Source organism: Hyalella azteca, unplaced genomic scaffold, assembly GCF_000764305.2.
Source record: "Hyalella azteca isolate HAZT.00-mixed unplaced genomic scaffold, Hazt_2.0.2 contig14954, whole genome shotgun sequence".
Taxonomy (NCBI): Eukaryota; Metazoa; Arthropoda; class Malacostraca; order Amphipoda; family Hyalellidae; genus Hyalella; species Hyalella azteca.
The window spans coordinates 5742-23287 of record NW_025944820.1 but is presented as its reverse complement, the minus strand read 5'-3'; the positions used below and the strand labels follow the sequence as shown (position 1 = coordinate 23287).

The 17546-nt window shown below is 38.0% G+C and overlaps 2 protein-coding genes across 2 annotated transcripts; both read left to right on the top strand.

Moving 5' to 3' along the window:
- Positions 1 to 2616: 2616 nt before the first annotated feature.
- LOC108667608 (ctenidin-3-like) lies at positions 2617 to 3114 on the top strand. Its single transcript, XM_018154652.1, has one exon. It carries the CDS (start codon positions 2617 to 2619, stop codon positions 3112 to 3114), a length of 498 nt encoding a protein of 165 aa, XP_018010141.1.
- An 11135-nt stretch (positions 3115 to 14249) lies between these two features.
- Positions 14250 to 15696, top strand: LOC108667610 (glycine-rich protein DOT1-like; the record flags this gene model as incomplete). Its single annotated transcript, XM_018154654.2, has 1 exon — positions 14250 to 15696. A coding segment is annotated over one exon (1008 nt), but the record flags the coding sequence as incomplete, so codon positions are not given.
- Between the last annotated feature and the right edge of the window lie 1850 nt (positions 15697 to 17546).

The following is a 17546-nucleotide window of genomic DNA, read 5'->3' as shown; positions in this document are numbered from 1 at the left end:
ATCTATTTGATGTTTTTCGCAAAAGAAATAACATAGAACATTTGACCTCAGCCGTCAAATTGTGCGTGTTTTCAACAAATTTGGGAGAAAGTAAAATGCTGTGCGGACCAAAACTGAAACAGAGTAATCCAACGATTATCAAAGCACAGTAAAAATAATCACTGATAAGTGAAAAATCGTATAATTATTGCAGGGCGATTACGATAAAATTGAATGGCTTTACTATAAAATTAATGAACATCGAACGCCATCTGCCGGGAACCACGGTTCAGCCTCAATGAGGTGGTGGTGGACAGTCCCTCAGTCGGCTGCGAACACGCTACCTTTAGTCCAGTCAATTTCTGGCCTTGGCATGTTTTGGCCGTCAACACGCTACTATTACACCAGATCAGTTCTGCTTGTAGCCTGTACCAGCCGTTGGAGCGCTGTTCTTACACCAGTCCAGTTCTACTTTTAGCCTATATCAGCCGCTGGAGCGCTGTTCTTACACCAGTCCAGTTCTACTTTTAGCTTGTGCCAGCCGTTGGAGCACTGTTCTTACACCAGTCCAGTTCTGCTTCTAGCCTGTACCAGCCGCTGGAGCGCTGTTCTTACACCAGTCCAGTTCTACTTTTAGCCTGTACCAGCCGCTGGAGCGCTGTTCTTACACCAGCCCAGGTCTGCTTTCTTACAACAGTCCAGTTCTGCTTCTAGCCTGTACTAGCCGTTGGAGCGCTGCTCTTACACCAGTCCAATTCTGCTTTCTTACACCAGTCCAGTTCTTACACCAGCCTGCACCAGCTGTTGTAGCGCTGTTCTTACACCAGTTCAGTTCTGCACCTTCACACTGGCCGCAGGTTCATGGCTCCAGTGCTGCTCTCAATGCAGACCGCGCCGTTAGTCTTGCTCATCGAAAGTTTACGCGCGCGCCCGCGGGATTAGGACGCTGATTACCTTCGTCCGGCGGTCGACTGGTAATTCGAAGATCTTTTGGGGTACAAACGGCAAAACAACGTCGGCAAAATGGCCAGAAGGGCCTTGTCCGACAACACAATTTTCCATCGCATCGGATGCGATGCTCGAACGAAATAGCCTTCGAAATTGCTCGAGGTTTCATATGAACCCAAACTTGCTAACCATAACACTTTGGTTTGAAGAAGTTGCTATTAGGAGCCATGTAATCGAAAATTTTCATGCAACTTCATTTGTGATTTATAATTCAGGTGCAAAGTTTGGTAATACTCACCCTTGAGCAAACAAGAATTTTTTGGAAGATTTGTTAATACGAGCTGTGGGAATTTGAAATATCAAAATCTTATGGAAATTCAGAATAACTTAGCTTAATTGATTAATTTAACTAATTAACTGTCATTAAAAAGTGATTCTCCCTCGCCATTGCGCTCGGTCAATAGATTTTTAAAGTATTTTTAGATTAACTGGAACGACGTAATTCGAAGTTTGTGTTATTTTAAGCGTTAGCCATAGCAAGCGGTCGAGAAAATATAAATAATAAAAAAGGGTTGTTTTAAATATAATACGTCACTGAGTAAATTCTACGTAGCCAGCGATCATTATTCAGTTAATACTTCAATTTGGGGAAGGAAATCCAAGTTCGGTTCTAACGTGCATTGTTTTAGAACCGCACAGTTCCTGTTATTGTGAGCGCTCAACTGACGGATTATCGAAGAATCTCGCAGATTCACTGGATTCTGAGGTCTAAAAGCGGAGATAATTTTGAAGGCCGTTGCTTCGAGTGCGTGGGCTTTGTACCTTTTAATTATTCACAATGATCAAGGCCAATAAGTTTAAAAGTTTTTAAGACTAAATTTATTCTTAATACATTTTACAAAGACTTGTAAGATGAAAACGAAGCTGTTATTCTGCAATTAATCACCATTTTTATGATAACTAAGCATTGATTTTTTTGCGGGCAGCAATAAAAAATGTATACCTCCTCATTTAACGAGGCAAATTTGTAGAGAAATAATGTATTGATTTTATAATCGCACTCATACAATCGCGAACGAGATTGCTTGATGCTGGATACATAAAAAACCAACTACTGTCATTGAGTGAACATTTCCAAAAGATTTTAATTCAATAATTGCTTAAAAATTACGGCTCTATTCGAATATTCGATCATGGAAAATACTTATGAACAGCATCCTTGAACAGAGTATGAATTATCAAACTCGATTTTACGAGTGCAAGATCAAAAATAGAATACAAATATTGCATCAATTCATGCATAATGCCCATGACCATATGCTGACTTAACATATGTCAGACGTCACTCAATTCAACACTATTACTCTCTCTGACGCCACTTTCTACCTTCAACAAACATCATTAAGTGATGATTTTTTGGCGCGCTGGGAAGAATCGCTTTTACGCAAGCCACTTCAACGCAGGAAACGCGGCGCGCGTTGTCTGATTAAAGCGAAAGTGTTTGGCGCCATCTGACGGTGTGGTGTGCGTGGTGAGAGGGCATCATGCGAGATCATGAGAAGGTATGGTGCCGGTATGGTGTGCGTGTGATGAGAGGTTTCATGTAAGCGAGATACGAGACCATGAGAAGGTATGGTGTCGGTATGGTGCGTGTGATGAGAGGGTGTCATGTAAGCGAGAAACGAGACCATGAGAAGGTATGGTGCCGGTATGGTGTGCGTGATGAGAGGGCATCATGCGAGATACGAGACGATGAGAAAGTATGGTGTCGGTATGGTGTGCGTGGTGAGAGGGTATCATGCGAGATACCAGATCATGAGAAGGTATGGTGTCGGTATGGTGCGTGTGGTGAGAGGGTATCATGCGAGATACCAGATCATGAGAAGGTATGGTGTCGGTATGGTGCGTGTGGTGAGAGGNGGTTACGGTGGTGGAGGTGGAAAGAAAGGCGGTGGTGGCGGTGGTTACGGTGGTGGAGGTGGGAAGAAGGGCCGTGGTTTTGGCGGTGGTGGAAAGAAAGGCGGTGGTTTCGGTGGTGGAGGAAAGAAGGGTGGAGGTGGCCAGCGGTACAGAGTCATAAGGCTGGTGCCCGTCAGCGGTGGATATGGCGGAGGTGGCGGTGGTGGTGGTTATGGTGGTGGTGGTGGTGGTGGAGGCGGATACGGTGGTGGTGGCGGAGGATGGTGAAGAGGTGGATTAGCCTCAACTTATATTGTGTAGTTATTGCTCAGTACGTTGTGATGAATTCTCAGGAGAATTTCAGCGGAGTACGTTGAACAGCCATTCTTTAACAACGAACTTCGATAAATCAATATCAAAGTTGCATAATCTTTGAAAATGAATCAGTTGAGCGCGAAATCCCTTGACTGTTCAAAATATAATTAGAATTCAATGTTTGGAAGATAGTATAATACTCAGTAAAAATGTCAGGAATGTTTTGAAGCAATTGAGCTGTCAAATTCATAAGCTGCAGCTATTAAGTGTGTAATAAGCGGTCATGTAAATTTTACACTTGCGTTATATGCAATTTCCTACTACTGAAGCGAGGCATACGCATGGCCGATATTTCACCCAAAAAAGTTTTGAATAGTTTCCAAAAGTTTTGAATATTTTTCTTCGTAGAAATATTGTCATGGATCTAAATTATTGTAGTTATTGTAGGAAAACGAAACAGTTTTATGTTTCCGGTTTTCATTAGACGGTGAGCAAAATTTGCGATGAGATTCTTAAATTAATAAAACGGAAATTGATTATTTTAATAATGTCAGGCTGGCCTCCCCAATATTGTTACAAAGTTTCGTTTTTAACGTTCCTAATCGGGGTTTATTTTTTTTATTGTAAATTTAAATCAATAATTTGAATTATCTGCTTTTGATTGATTTAATTTAATTATCTCTAATTTTCATTGCATACTAAATATTAACAGGAAATTGAACCACTATGTATAGCGAAATGTCTGTTAAATATTAAAATGTCTACTTCTTTCATTTAGTTATTGTACTATAATAGATCTGTAGCACTTGGACCTTTGCAAGCGTTAAACATGACATCGTTTATCTCTAAAACTAAACGATTGGATCGCCACGAAGAGATTCTGTACCTAACGGAAAACCAAAATAGTGTAATGGAAAATCAAAATAGTATTGCTGATATAGATTGTTTGTATCTTGTTCAAAAAATAGTAGAATTAAATTTCCGACTTGCAAATTCTAATTCAATTGGATCACGTCCAAAGAATTACATTATTCATGCATATCCATAACTCAACAGACTGCTAGTCCTTCACCTGTAAATAATGTTGTACAATTCACTGTTTCGGCAAGACCTTTCCATGCTTCTTCGACATCATCTCTGTACCCATCTAACTTATGTATTTTGTGAAGTGTTATTCAACCCCTAAAGTAAACTCACCATCGTACTTATCACCGAGCTGCCTTAAATGTAAAAAATCATTTTGAATAATTTTCTGAAGCAAAATTACCGACTATTTAGATCTTCTTGATAAATAGTATTTCAATATTCCAGTAGCTTGGGGTACTTTAAATTCTGTCAATTGAATTTGTTAATTATAGCTGTAAAATAGGTGTAATTTTAAACATGAAATTCGTTCAATGAATTTATTTGTCGGTATCAATAGAGACCTGACAGATTTTGTCAGAAATTTATTCATGTGTTTCCTACTTGTCGGTTATGTGCAATAGTTAGTTAATAAACATTTTCTGTTAGTAGGAGTTTATCCGTACCTTTTACATATGGTGATATTTCATTTGCATTTCTGATGTACGAGTCAATTTCAATTGATACGATGACTTTTTACTGCGTAATTTTGTGTCATCAGAATTATTCCAAAGCTCTCCTGCACTTGGCAGGTCGTTATGTTTGAATATGTGTGTCATTCCCAAAGGTTTAAAGATGAATAAAAGCACGATAAATATTTTCGTATGATTTTTCCTGGTCGGAGTCAATAATATGTGATAGTGAGTTGAAGCGGCTTAAACGTCTAATTCATTTGATTATTTGCAATGTAAAGGAAAGAACATGAATACGAAAAAAGTTTACTGATGTCGAATCTTAACGCATAGCGTAGAAGATGAAGTAGCAGCAATAGTTTTAATCGCAACGGTATATTAGAATAACTCGTAACGGTATGAATCGACAGTACATTGGACGTAATACGTAACGGTATGGATCGGCAGTATAATGTATAGGCAAGCGGGCACTTTATCGTCATCACCCACAAATAAAGTAACGTCATCATACCAAGCTTGCAGATTGTCATTTGCAGATTCGTCATTAAACGACTGATCTTCGCTGGCAACGCGTGCGTTGCATGTTTTGACGATGACAGCCTTCTTGCCTTGATTTTGGAACATGACACATCGTTCTAGGCAGCCAAGATTTCCGCCGTGGCTTAGATTTTGATATATTTAAGTGATATCAATCTGTCTGCATTGTGCTTTAACTTAACGGGAATATTTGTAAATAGCCGGTGACCTATAACGTTGCCTATGCATCGATAGAACATTATAAGTATGTTTCCTACCTAAATATTATTACATCAGGTAGGTACCGAAACTTATATAGAAGTTTCAGGCATTTGAGGTTAAAAGCCAAAATGAATAAACAGCGGAAGCTAAATAGTATTTGAAGAAGCACTGTGAGAAGCTTACTTGAAAATACTACCGAAAATTGAAATTTATACAATCACAATTCACCCCAAACAAATGAAATACTTACTACTTAGAATTTACGTGAAGATAGCAGCTTTATGCTTAGCTAAGTATTGTTCATTTACACTCTAGGGAACACAACTGCTACTAGATTTTAATGGGCAATTTATTACGGAAATGATGCCCGAGAGATTTTATTTTTTTCGTTAACTAGAATTATTATAAAGATTTACTAGCACTGAAGGTACTCCTTCACTAGAACTTCTATCAAAGAAACATGGGCTAACAGTGGAAAAGAAATATTTAATTATATTCTATTTCATAGAAGATTAATTAAAATTTTAAAAGAAACAATCAGAAAACATATTCGTGAATGATAGATGAGAAGAATTAAAATTAATTTAGTTTACGAATAATTAAATTTTATCACCCTCAAAGGAAAGGACAGACAAATTAAGAAAATATATGACCATTTTGGCAGAAGATGTAGGAAAAATATTATTTATGTTATATTTTTGTCCAGATAAAAACAAAAAAAGTATGACGAAAACACACATTCTTGATGGATGTTAAAAAAGACTGGAGAAGACATGAACCCGACGAAATGAATCATTTTAAATAATTGTGAAATTGAGGCATTGCATTTCGTTAACAGAAATTGTTTGGCATCAGTAACCAAGTAAACAGAAATTGCTTGGTATCAGTAATCAAGCTAGCAGAAATTGCTTGGTATCAGTAATCAAGCTAGCAGAAATTGCTTGGTATCAGTAACCAAACAAACAGAAATTGCTTGGTATCAGTAACCAAACAAACAGAAATTGCTTGGTATCAGTAACCAAACAAACAAAAATTGCTTGGTATCAGTAACCAAACAAACAAAAATTGCTTGGTATCAGTAACGAAACAATTTCTGCACAAGACACGCGGCCACGGTTAGTAACACAACACTTCGACATTGAAAGTTTAAAATTTCCGTGATTAAAAGATACACGGATAATTAACCTCCAAGTGTGTCGCTTCATAATTGGCCGTACATTTTTTGAATTTTAGTGTTTTTTAATCATTAAATGAGTCATATATTTGATATCGTTCGCAAAAGAAATGACATGAAACATTTGACCACAAGAGCTCACTCCTGTCCCTCAGCCATTAGTATTTGAGCGTTATCAACAAATTTGGCAGAAAGTGGAATACAGTAGGGACCAAAACTAAAATAAAGTAATCAAATGATTAACAAAGCACAGTAAAAATCATCTCTGATAAGTAAGTGAAAAATTGTATAGTTACTGCAGGGCGATTACGATAAAACTGAATGAATTTAACATAAAAATAATGAACATCAAACGGCATCTGCCGGGAAGCAGGGTTCAGCTTCAATATGTCTACCCTCAGAACAATAAATGGGACTGTCTAAATAGTGATGCACTTCACGTCCCAGTGCGCTTCATCCTGACCCAGCTACATACTTGAAAAGAACACATCAGAGCTACCCGCAGAAAGTGCGTCACTATTCGTATAATTTCACCCATCATATTTCTGAGTGTAAGAGCCATTTCCCAGCCCACTTTCTTCCTAACATTCAACGTGACAACGCTACTCTGCTTTAGTGCAAAGGTGGACAGAATTTACGCAAATACAGCAAGATACGCGTACATTCCCTCGCAGGGCATGATATTAAAGTTTTACAGTATGTCAACATTACAGCTGAATGCTCCCTGTTAATCCACATTCGTTGGCAAGCATCCACTTAGATTATTGAGAAGTCTTTTAACGCTGGTCTTATCGTTGTAATTTAAGGGAAGACCACGTCTCTACAAGAAAATTTTTTGTTTCGAGAGATAGAATTTAGAGTTAAGAAGTCTGGTCTTTTCAGGTAAGCTGATATTATGTAATCTAATTTTGATTACATTACCTTTAAAACAACATACTGCAGCATTATAAGCATTTGGCTAACAGAAATAGTGGCCTAAAATTGAAAGTATATTATTTAGTTTTCCCTCTTCAGAAATTTCCGAACTGTCCCGGAGGTTTGTATGCACATTAGAGTTTTCAGAATTTCCTGTAGCTCGAATAAAATTTTGTGGACACGATTTTTCCGGCATTGAATTTAGCGCCATTACTGAGAATAAATTTAGAATAAAATCTGAATGGACATCCTATGCAAATCACCGCTGGTCTTCTGTTTTTTTTTTATCGCCACACGCGAGCCATGGCAGTTCTCTAACGAAATAAATTAAATATTCAAGACTTTTTGAAGCGGTTTTATAGTTCTGTGAACGGTCGACTCCCTGGTCGTTTGTGCATAATTTTCTATTCAACATTGCGAATAAATGTTTACATAAACATAACACGTGCTGGCAGAGCTATTAGTGGCAGCATCATATATAAATAAATACATACTCATTTCGTCAGACTAACAGTAATGAAATTGGAGTTTATAGTTAGAATTTTCTCCTGTCCTTGTTTTTAATAATTACCTAAAGTCAATATATAGAGTTCTTCTTGCAAAAGTTTTGACATATTTCTGAAAAATACCTTTTTTTTTGGTAACGGGGTACCGGGCTACGGCAAGACCGGACTACGGCAGGACCGGGTTATAACGGGCTATGGCAGGACCGGGCTACGGCTGGACCGGTCTATGGCAGGACCGGTCCACGTACAGCAGGACAGGGCTACGGCTGGACCGGGCTACGGCAGGACCGGGCTACGGTTGGACCGGGCTATGGCAGGACCGGTCTACAACAGGACAGGGCTACGGCTGGACCGGTCTACAGCAGGACAGGGCTACGGCTGGAGCCCCGGGTTACGGCAGGAGCGGGCAATGGCAGGACCGGGCTCCAGCATGATCGGGATACGGAAGACCGTGATTCGCCATCCGGCCCGCCCTCTTCTTCGTCGTGGACGAGGTCAACCCGCAAGCTCTGGTCGCGGTCATATTCGAGGTCACTTAGTTCTGCGCCAGTTCGCTGCCCTCTAACCTTCCCTAACAAAATTTAGAGTCGCCCCAGCTTCTGGTAATCCAAATCAGAATCTGCCGCGTCTGTAAATTATCACTGGTTTAGTCCCGTGCTTCAAGGTAGCAACTGCTTTGGTTGTGTACTCGTATACATTACTGAAACAAAACTTAGTTCTGAAATTAGAATATTTTCATCCCTGCTGTATATTAAATGTTAAAAAGTTAGATGTGCCATATTACTGGCAATTAAAGTTTCCGTGACACTTTCTCAGGTATATGCAAGTAATTTAAAAAATTTAACATATTTATGTTCGATTAGTCAGCAGCATATTGATTAGTAGTTTTTTATTACTTAATTTTAATTAGAATTTTTCAGCGCGCATAGCTAGAGAAGGAGTTTACTACAAGGAATAATGATGAAAGCTTGATTGATCGGTTGCAAATGTGTTAAAAATAATTGTAAAAATATTTTTACTTGTTTACTAAGTGAAAGGCCAGACGGTCTACAGCGTGAATGGAAGTGGTTCGACCGGTCGTGCGGGTATGCGGGAAAAGGATCACATAAAAGGCATTCTGATTGTGCCAGGTCTGGAACTCTGTTAATTTTTTTCTCACAGTTCAGACCGAGCTTGACCTCAAGGTTAATTTCTTCTAACCGATATTTAAAGGAGTCCCTTTACAGGGATGCGGCCGTTGCTTGCCCAGCGTCGCCAGAGTCGGATGCGGTTCCCTTTGTTCCGATTCAGACTCGTTGTTTGGAACTGTTACTCTTTGTAAATTACTCGTAGGAGTATATTATTATGTGATAGAAATACGGTGTTGATTAGATGGTTAAGTTCATTGCAGACTCCGTACTGAACTTCTATATAAAATATATACATATTTTAAATGTATATCATATAGTATATTATAATAGTATAATACAATATATATGTTTCTTCGCTTCATAAAATATAAAAGTTCTTTAATCTCGACATGATCACTGAAACATTAACCGGACGAATACGGACGGATGTAAAGTTGTTTCGGTGCAGCAAGCAAAGTCGCTTTGGTATACGATTGCCGTAATTCGAAATTAGCTGCAATAGTATTTCATATGATGGAATTTGTGAGATGAAGAACCTGAAGCCAGTATTGGTAGGATTTAAAACAAGCGGTGGATCGCCCCAAACCGTGTATCATTTATTTGTTTATGGACATAATTAAGTGACAGTTGCGGTACAGTGAGGATTGCGAATAAGTAAGAATGGAACAGTGAACTATAAAAAGTGAAAATACATCACTATTCCACACAATAGAAAAGTTTCAAAAGAAAAGTTTCATATCATTATTCCATTTCATTGTATTTTATATTCCTAATTAAGTATTTAATAATTAAAATTTGAATCGCGAGGCATTAAAATGACCACTGGAAGAATATAAATGCACTGGAAATTAATGACGATAACTAATGGAGTTGGAATTGTTCTCCAACCTCAGAACGATCGATATGAACGAATTGCTTGGAGTACGAAATTACTGTTAATTTCTAGAAAATTTCTCGACTCTTTTTTTAAGATGTATATCTCCTTCGATTTGTTTTACATAAATTAATAATCTATGTTTTTTACATTGGAATAACATTGGATTTTTTCATCATCTCAAGTTATGGATTCTATTATTATTCCATTCAAGAAAGAAGAGTTCATGAAGGGACTCTTAAACAATTGCTTAATTTATTGATAAGCGCAAGATTTCCTGCCGTCAAATTTGTCCGAATAAACAAATGGCGAAAAAATATAACTCAGTACTCACTGCAGTGAGTGACAGAGAGCGCATTTTCTCGTCGACGAAAACTTGAGGTCACGGACGGACGGACAGACAGACAGACGGACATGGCGAGCACAATAGTGCATTTTTTCCATAAATGAGAAAATGCGCTAAAAATAGCGGGCGTGAAATGAAAAGCTTTTCAAAATACATCAGAGCGCCGTCCTTGGATCGCAAATTCGCCTGTAATATCAATGTGCAGGCTTGGACAATTTCATCTCTTGATACACGAATCCACCAGCCATCTGAATCAAAATTTCTATTCAGAATTAAACTCGAGTTTTCTCTTGACGTGTCATTGGTATTGTTTGCTATAAAGTTCCTACCCCGTTACTGTTGGTAATCGAGATTCAAATTGAGCGTCGGAATGTTTGAGAAGGGCTTTTCTGCACGAGGAAATGTGCACAAGGTTACAAGTAATCGCTGAATGGCTGACAGGTTGCAACCACTGATCTTTCAGTTTTCTTGAACAGTGGATGTACAATTGTACATTGTACAAGTGCTGCTGGTCAAAAAACGCTAAAAGATAAGAAATTAAATTTTATCCTTGTTATACACAAATGAACTCATATCTGCTTCCACGAAATCAAAAAAATTCTCGCAACTCCTAAATTTCTAATGTTCAGAAATTTTTAAGTGTAAGATTTTCTGATGTTCGTTCAGGACATAGAATGCAAAAAAATTTTAACGAAGGATCGTTGTTACCTAAGTGTATTCGTGATGAATTTTACTGTTGGTGTAATTGAAAAAATTAATTCATCTCTGTGTAATCCGTCTCTCTTATCTCCTCGACAACAGACAGTGTAGGGAGCAATGTTCTGTAAAAAACGGACAGAACATTTTCCCATAGATATTCGTGAAAAATGGACTAAAAATTTCCTCATAACTGTTCGTGAAAAATGGACTAAAAATTTCCTCATAACTGTTCGTGAAAAATGGACTAAACATTGCCTCATGACTGTTCGAGAACAAACGGTCGGAGCCTCTCATGACTGCGCGATGAATTCACGGGCATGTAAGACAATTTTTTTTCCAAGTGCCACTGCTTTCCCGATCACTAATGTCAAGAATCTTTTACTGATGATCAAAATGCCTGAAACTTACATTTGAACAGTTCACACTTCCATATTTTACACTGTTTGCTATTACGATTAGGTTGCTAATACGATTATGAATGGGAGGATGAAAATATGACATGGGCGAAAAATTAAATATATTTTCTAATTAAATATATTTTAACAAAAATATAATAAGGTATATTTTTTATTTTGATATTTGATATATTTTTTAAAAAAGCAAAAAATTAAAAATACTAAAATACGCAAACAGTGTAGAATTAAACTTATTCTAACATTTATTGTGATACAAGTACTAAATGGTTGAGGTTAAATACTGTTTGTCGACCAAACGTCAGTAATAGTTTATGCTCTAGAGCGACTTGCCGAAATTATGAAATTGTTCGTAAAAAATTGATGGCGTCTTCAAATTATATTAGTGATATAATTCAAAAAATTAATTTGATGTTGGAGTGATAATAACTATTTTGGTACATATGGCGATACAAAATTTATTCTGAAATGAATTTTTCATATCTTTGAGAGCGCGATCATAAGTTATTTAAAAACAACATACGGAAATTTCGATATGACCGAGCAGAGGGCGAGATTAATTGAAATCCGCACGTAAATTATTCTCAAAAAAAAAAAAATATTTTTAATAATATAATCTGATTTTGTCCTGTTTTCTTAGGAGCAAACATCTGTATGAAAGTAAACAGCGAACAAGAGTTTCCGCTTGCACGTCTGTTCAGAACTTCTACTGAGCTTCTATTGCCAAAAAATATATTTTGCAAACTGCAAATGTGTACGTTGACAGACATCAAGTAAATGTACTTGAGAAAAAGTAGTGTAGTGTAAAAGTCAACGTTGCGTAACCCAATAAATAAACGTTCAGTTCAGGATTAAAATAACAATTTGAATTATGGTGATCAGCAAAGCATTTTGATTCAATATTTGTTTCACAAGAAAATGACCTAAAATAAGGCGGAATTTTCTTCCGGTGTTCTGAATAACGTAAATTAATATGACACAGGAATATGTGGAGAAGGTTATAAAAAAGAATTCTAATCTGAATCATTAGTAGCCTTTATTGGTTAACGAAAACTTCAACTTAGAAAGGAAAGACGGAGATATACTTAAGGGGAGTATTGAGAGCCACCAGGCTCCGATCATGCAGGCTTGTCTGGTTACTATGGATTTCTTGACTAATTAGGTTTAGATGTACACTGAACTCGTTACCGAGATGACAACAATGAATTTTTTTCATGCTTTCCTAGCTACTTATTCACAACCTGTGGACAGCAACAAAAAGATATAAGCTTGATAGCAATAGAGTTACGATGAATGAAAAAAACATGTAATATTTATGTTCAACAATTGTGCTATTTTAACACTTATTGAGATGTCCACAGGTTATTTTTTTATTCTTCACTTATTGGTATAACTGATATTCATTGATCGACCTTTCTGTTGAAGATATTTGACACCAAAAATTAGTCAATAATGAGCACGCTCACATATGAAGTATAAAACCGAAGACTATAGACAGTTCCGATAAAGAAGTTGTGCAAGGAACGAGGGGAGGCAGAGGTCGACAATTACTCAGCTGTCACAATACGAGGATTCTTGCGGTCTGTGATGAGAGCTAGCTAGCAGTCGGCCGGAGCCAAATAAGTGCTGCCGACCGCTGGCGATTCATCGGCCACCTTTAAACCTCCCATTGCCTGAAAATGCGTGCCGGTTAAGATGTCACCTTCCAAAGACATCGTGCTCGAGGTAGCAACTTCCCTATTCGAGAAGTGAGCACTGATTTCACGTCGCAGTCTGGGAGACTCGCAGTTGAGTTGGGGCGGGTTTGACTACGCGCCGTAGTAGGCCCATCTTGATGGCGGGAAAGTCGCGAGAGGTGAAGGCTACGAAGCGCAACTTAGGCGGTCGCTCCTTTCCCGCTCTGACGCAATGGCGCGAGCTGCGGCAACCGCCAGCCTTGGGCTGCCAATCCCATGTGTCCCAGCGATAAATATTTGTACGACGATCATAGGTAATTAAATGTTCGATAAAAATTGTTCTCATACCTGGATGTGGAATTTTGATAGAAAATAATCTCAAACCGGGATGAGAAGATTGATAACAAACAGCGCCATAATAGAATGAGATGTGGGATCGAAAATATTCTCATACCAGGATGAGAGGTTCGATCGAATTTATTTGCATACAGGGATGAGGAGTTTACACTCCTCACTCCTTACACTCACCATATAGGTTACTGGCCTGTAGTCTCCAATGAAATACCATCTGCTTATTATAAAGTCACATAATTTTGGCTGAAAATACCGTAACAATTCCGGTATCATTTGTTTCCGAAATGTCCTGAAATGTTATATTATGCTTATAATTAAAAAAATACATTTCGTATACCGTTATTTAAGGTTGCCAACCGGTTGACCACTTCAACTGGTTGAGCATGCAAATGTCCAGCACTAAACCTGATCACTGACCTCGAGACCAGCAAGTGAAAGAAGCAAAGCTGATTGAAAGCTGACAGTTTCTTCGGGGAAGACAATGGCAAAAGCTCGTAATCAGTGTGACATTTAGGGACTGTCGGCTCTGGAAGTTCGTTTATAAGTTTCAAAGAATTGATATATGTCGAAAGTCTTAAAACTCAACCATCCATTCATTGATTAATGGAATTATGAATTAATGGATACTTACGGATTAATGTATTAATTAATGAAATTATGGATGAATGGATACTTCTAAGTGTCCCGCCATCAAATTAAGTAATAGCTTTGGTCGGCTGTGCTAGTGGTTTAATTTCGTACATATTTGTTGAACCCTGAGGAAATTTTTCATGTGCCGCATTTTGGGATTGACTTAAAATTGATTAACTTTGATTTACTTTCACAGGTGACAGAAATCGCGTGGGTTTTTTTGGTGGCTGCGATCTTCGCTCGTGGCTCTGATGGAGATAAAGGAGGAGGCGGTTACGGTGGTGGATACGGTGGCGGTCATAGTGTTGGCTATGGAGGCTATGGCGGTGGATATGACAGCGTTGGCTACCATCCGGTCGTGGTCTACAAACTTGTTGGCCTTCACGGTGGTGGAAAGAAAGGCGGTGGTGGATATGGATATGGAGGAGGAAAGAAAGGCGGTCATGGATTTGGATTTGGAGGAAAGAAGGGTGGTGGTGGTGGTTATGGATATGGAGGTGGAAAGAAGGGTGGTGGTGGTTATGGATATGGAGGTGGAAAGAAAGGTGGTGGTGGTTATGGATATGGAGGTGGGAAGAAAGGTGGTGGTGGGTATCAAATAGTGAGCTACAGACTCTATGGTGGTGGTGGAAAGAAGGGTGGATTTGGATATGGAGGAGGGAAGAAAGGTGGCGGTGGATATGGATACGGGGGAGGGAAGAAAGGTGGCTGTGGATATGGATATGGGGGAGGGAAGAAAGGTGGCGGTGGATATGGATTTGGAGGGAAGAAAGGCGGAGGATACAAAATACTAAAGCTCGTGCCTGTCAGCGTTGGGTATGGCGGTGGGTATGGTGGTGGGTATGGTGGTGGGTATGGTGGCGGTGGATATGGTGGCGGTGGACATGGTGGCGGAGGATTTGGAGGCAACGGAGTCGGAGGGTTCGAAGATGGAGGATTTGGATTCAACAGTGGATTTGGAGGTTTCGGATTCGGACCCGGAGGGTTTGGCAACGGTGGCAACGGGGGCAACGGTGGCAACGGTGGCAACGGTGGCAACGGGGGCAATGGTGGCAACGGTGGCTTCGATGGCCCGCCTATCATTAACAACGATGGCTCTGATGGCCCGCAAATCCTTGCGGATTAAGCAACGCCGTCTTTTTCACACCCAGAACCTCATCACAACTTTGATTGAGCCCCAAATGTTCCTACTTGGACAAGGTCAGCCCAGGTTCAACATTAGACGACCACTAACAAACGATATTGTAGCTTTTTCGTGATAGATGCGGCTCAAGCTACGGTTGTCAATTACATAGAGAATGATCGTTATTAAATTAAAATATATTATTACTATTTTTGGGTAATAATTTTTAAGAGTAATATTATCGCCCTTACTAATTTCGAGGTATGACGTTGATGGATGCAAGTGTGTGATGAGAAATTTGTAAATGAACCATTCTGAATAGGTTAATCATTCTTCATAACAAATTTACAACCGAACCGTCGATGTAACCTCTCGACCACGATATCAGTCTTCAAAAAAATTAGATCAGTACTCACTGCAGTGAGTGACAGAGAGCGCATTTTCTCGTCCGTCCGTGAAGTCACTGACGGAAGTCACGGACGGACGGACATGACGAGCACAAGAGCATCTTTTTTCGATAAATGAGAAAATGCGCAATCAAGTCAATCACTTTTTGGTATTAAGTGGTACTGTTTATAATAGGGGAGACAGGATTGGATAAATAGGCACATATAAGACCACTTTATGTATTCTGCTAATTAAGGTATGAATTTCACGGCGAATAAACCGTATGTTTTCATTTTTCCTTTTATAATCGTCCAAAATATTCTTAATATAGGGAATGATATTTTTCTCTGCTCAACATAGGGAATTGTGATTTTCCTCTGCTTATAATAGGGAATTGTTATTTTTCTCTGCTCAAAATAGGGAATTGTGATTTTCCTCTGCTTATAATAGGGAATTGTTATTTTCCTCTGCTTAACACAGGGAATTGTGATTTTCCTCTGCTTAAAATAGAAATTGTGATTTTCCTCTGTGTATCATAAAGAATTGTAGTTTTCCCGACAATGGGTTGGGTCGGCATGTGATATTTTTTCTTTCATATGCATCGATCAAAATTTTGATCTGCAACTACTGAGAATGCCAAGTAAAGTTTTGATGGAAACTCAATAAAGAAAGCTTTTTCGTATTTTCCGTTGATACACGCATGTATATTAGGGTGATTTGTGTTGCAACTATATATGCTAATCTTCACCTTCAACAATAACTTATGACAAGGCTTATGAATTTATAAAATATTTCACCATTGAATGATAATTTTGAGTTTTTCATTTGTTAATTATAAAATTTATTTCATGAATACCTAGAACTAGTGCTATACTTTTTATATTATAATGTACATGCGAGACAATGAAATCAGTCGAAAAGTTTCACAATTTAATCTGTTAGGATATAACGTTCCCTCTTCTCAAAAGTGTAAAAATTTACATTCGAACCAACAAACCACGTATCGCTTAGATAAACAATCTTATGAGTGACTTCTACATTTTACTGCCTCTGTGAATCAATCATTTCCCATTTTTGTGAATCAATAGATATGTTTATATAGTCATCATCATGTGAATAATATTGTCAAGTTTTAACTCACAATTCATCCTTACGAACTCAAGAACTCAAATTTTAATCACCTGACTTATTCATGCTTATGGGGCCCGAGTGAAATAACTCAATCTGACTTACCTACGGACTCACTCATCTAATTTTACTCACTCATTTTAATATGGATAACTAGTAATTTACTATGAAATGCAAGACGAAACTCCATTCTTTTCAATTGGGCGCTCAAGTTTACTTCATGTTAATAAAATATTATATAAGAATAAATTTGATGTTTTGCGTAGAAATAAACTCATCATGAAGCTTGCATGCAACTGTTACCCTTATTATTATAAAAAAACGTTCGTTAAACCATCTCAATATCAATGTTTCCTACATGTGAAAAATTGAGTCCTGTATACAATAATTAATTTGCTATCTTCGGTAGATGTTCAAGATGTGATTTTTCTTTGCTGTGTATAATCTTAATTTACCATGAAAGATTAATGTTTTTAAAATTTATTCATTATTAGATATTAGAAAAATGTATTTCTCTCCACTGGATAATCTTAAAAGTGACTTGTTCTTTAAAATTATTTAGTCAAAATAAAACTTAAATTACTTGTTTTGCGGAACGAACCTTTTTTTATTGCATTAAACCTTGGAAGTTAGCAGGTGTGTTAGAAGTATGAAAAATGTTTATTTAGCCTCAGACATGAAAAAATTCAGTACAAATACTACTTTATACTTTTTCTTACAATTCTATGAATTTTATGGAGCGAGACTGCGAGCAAGAATCCAATAACTATAACCTCC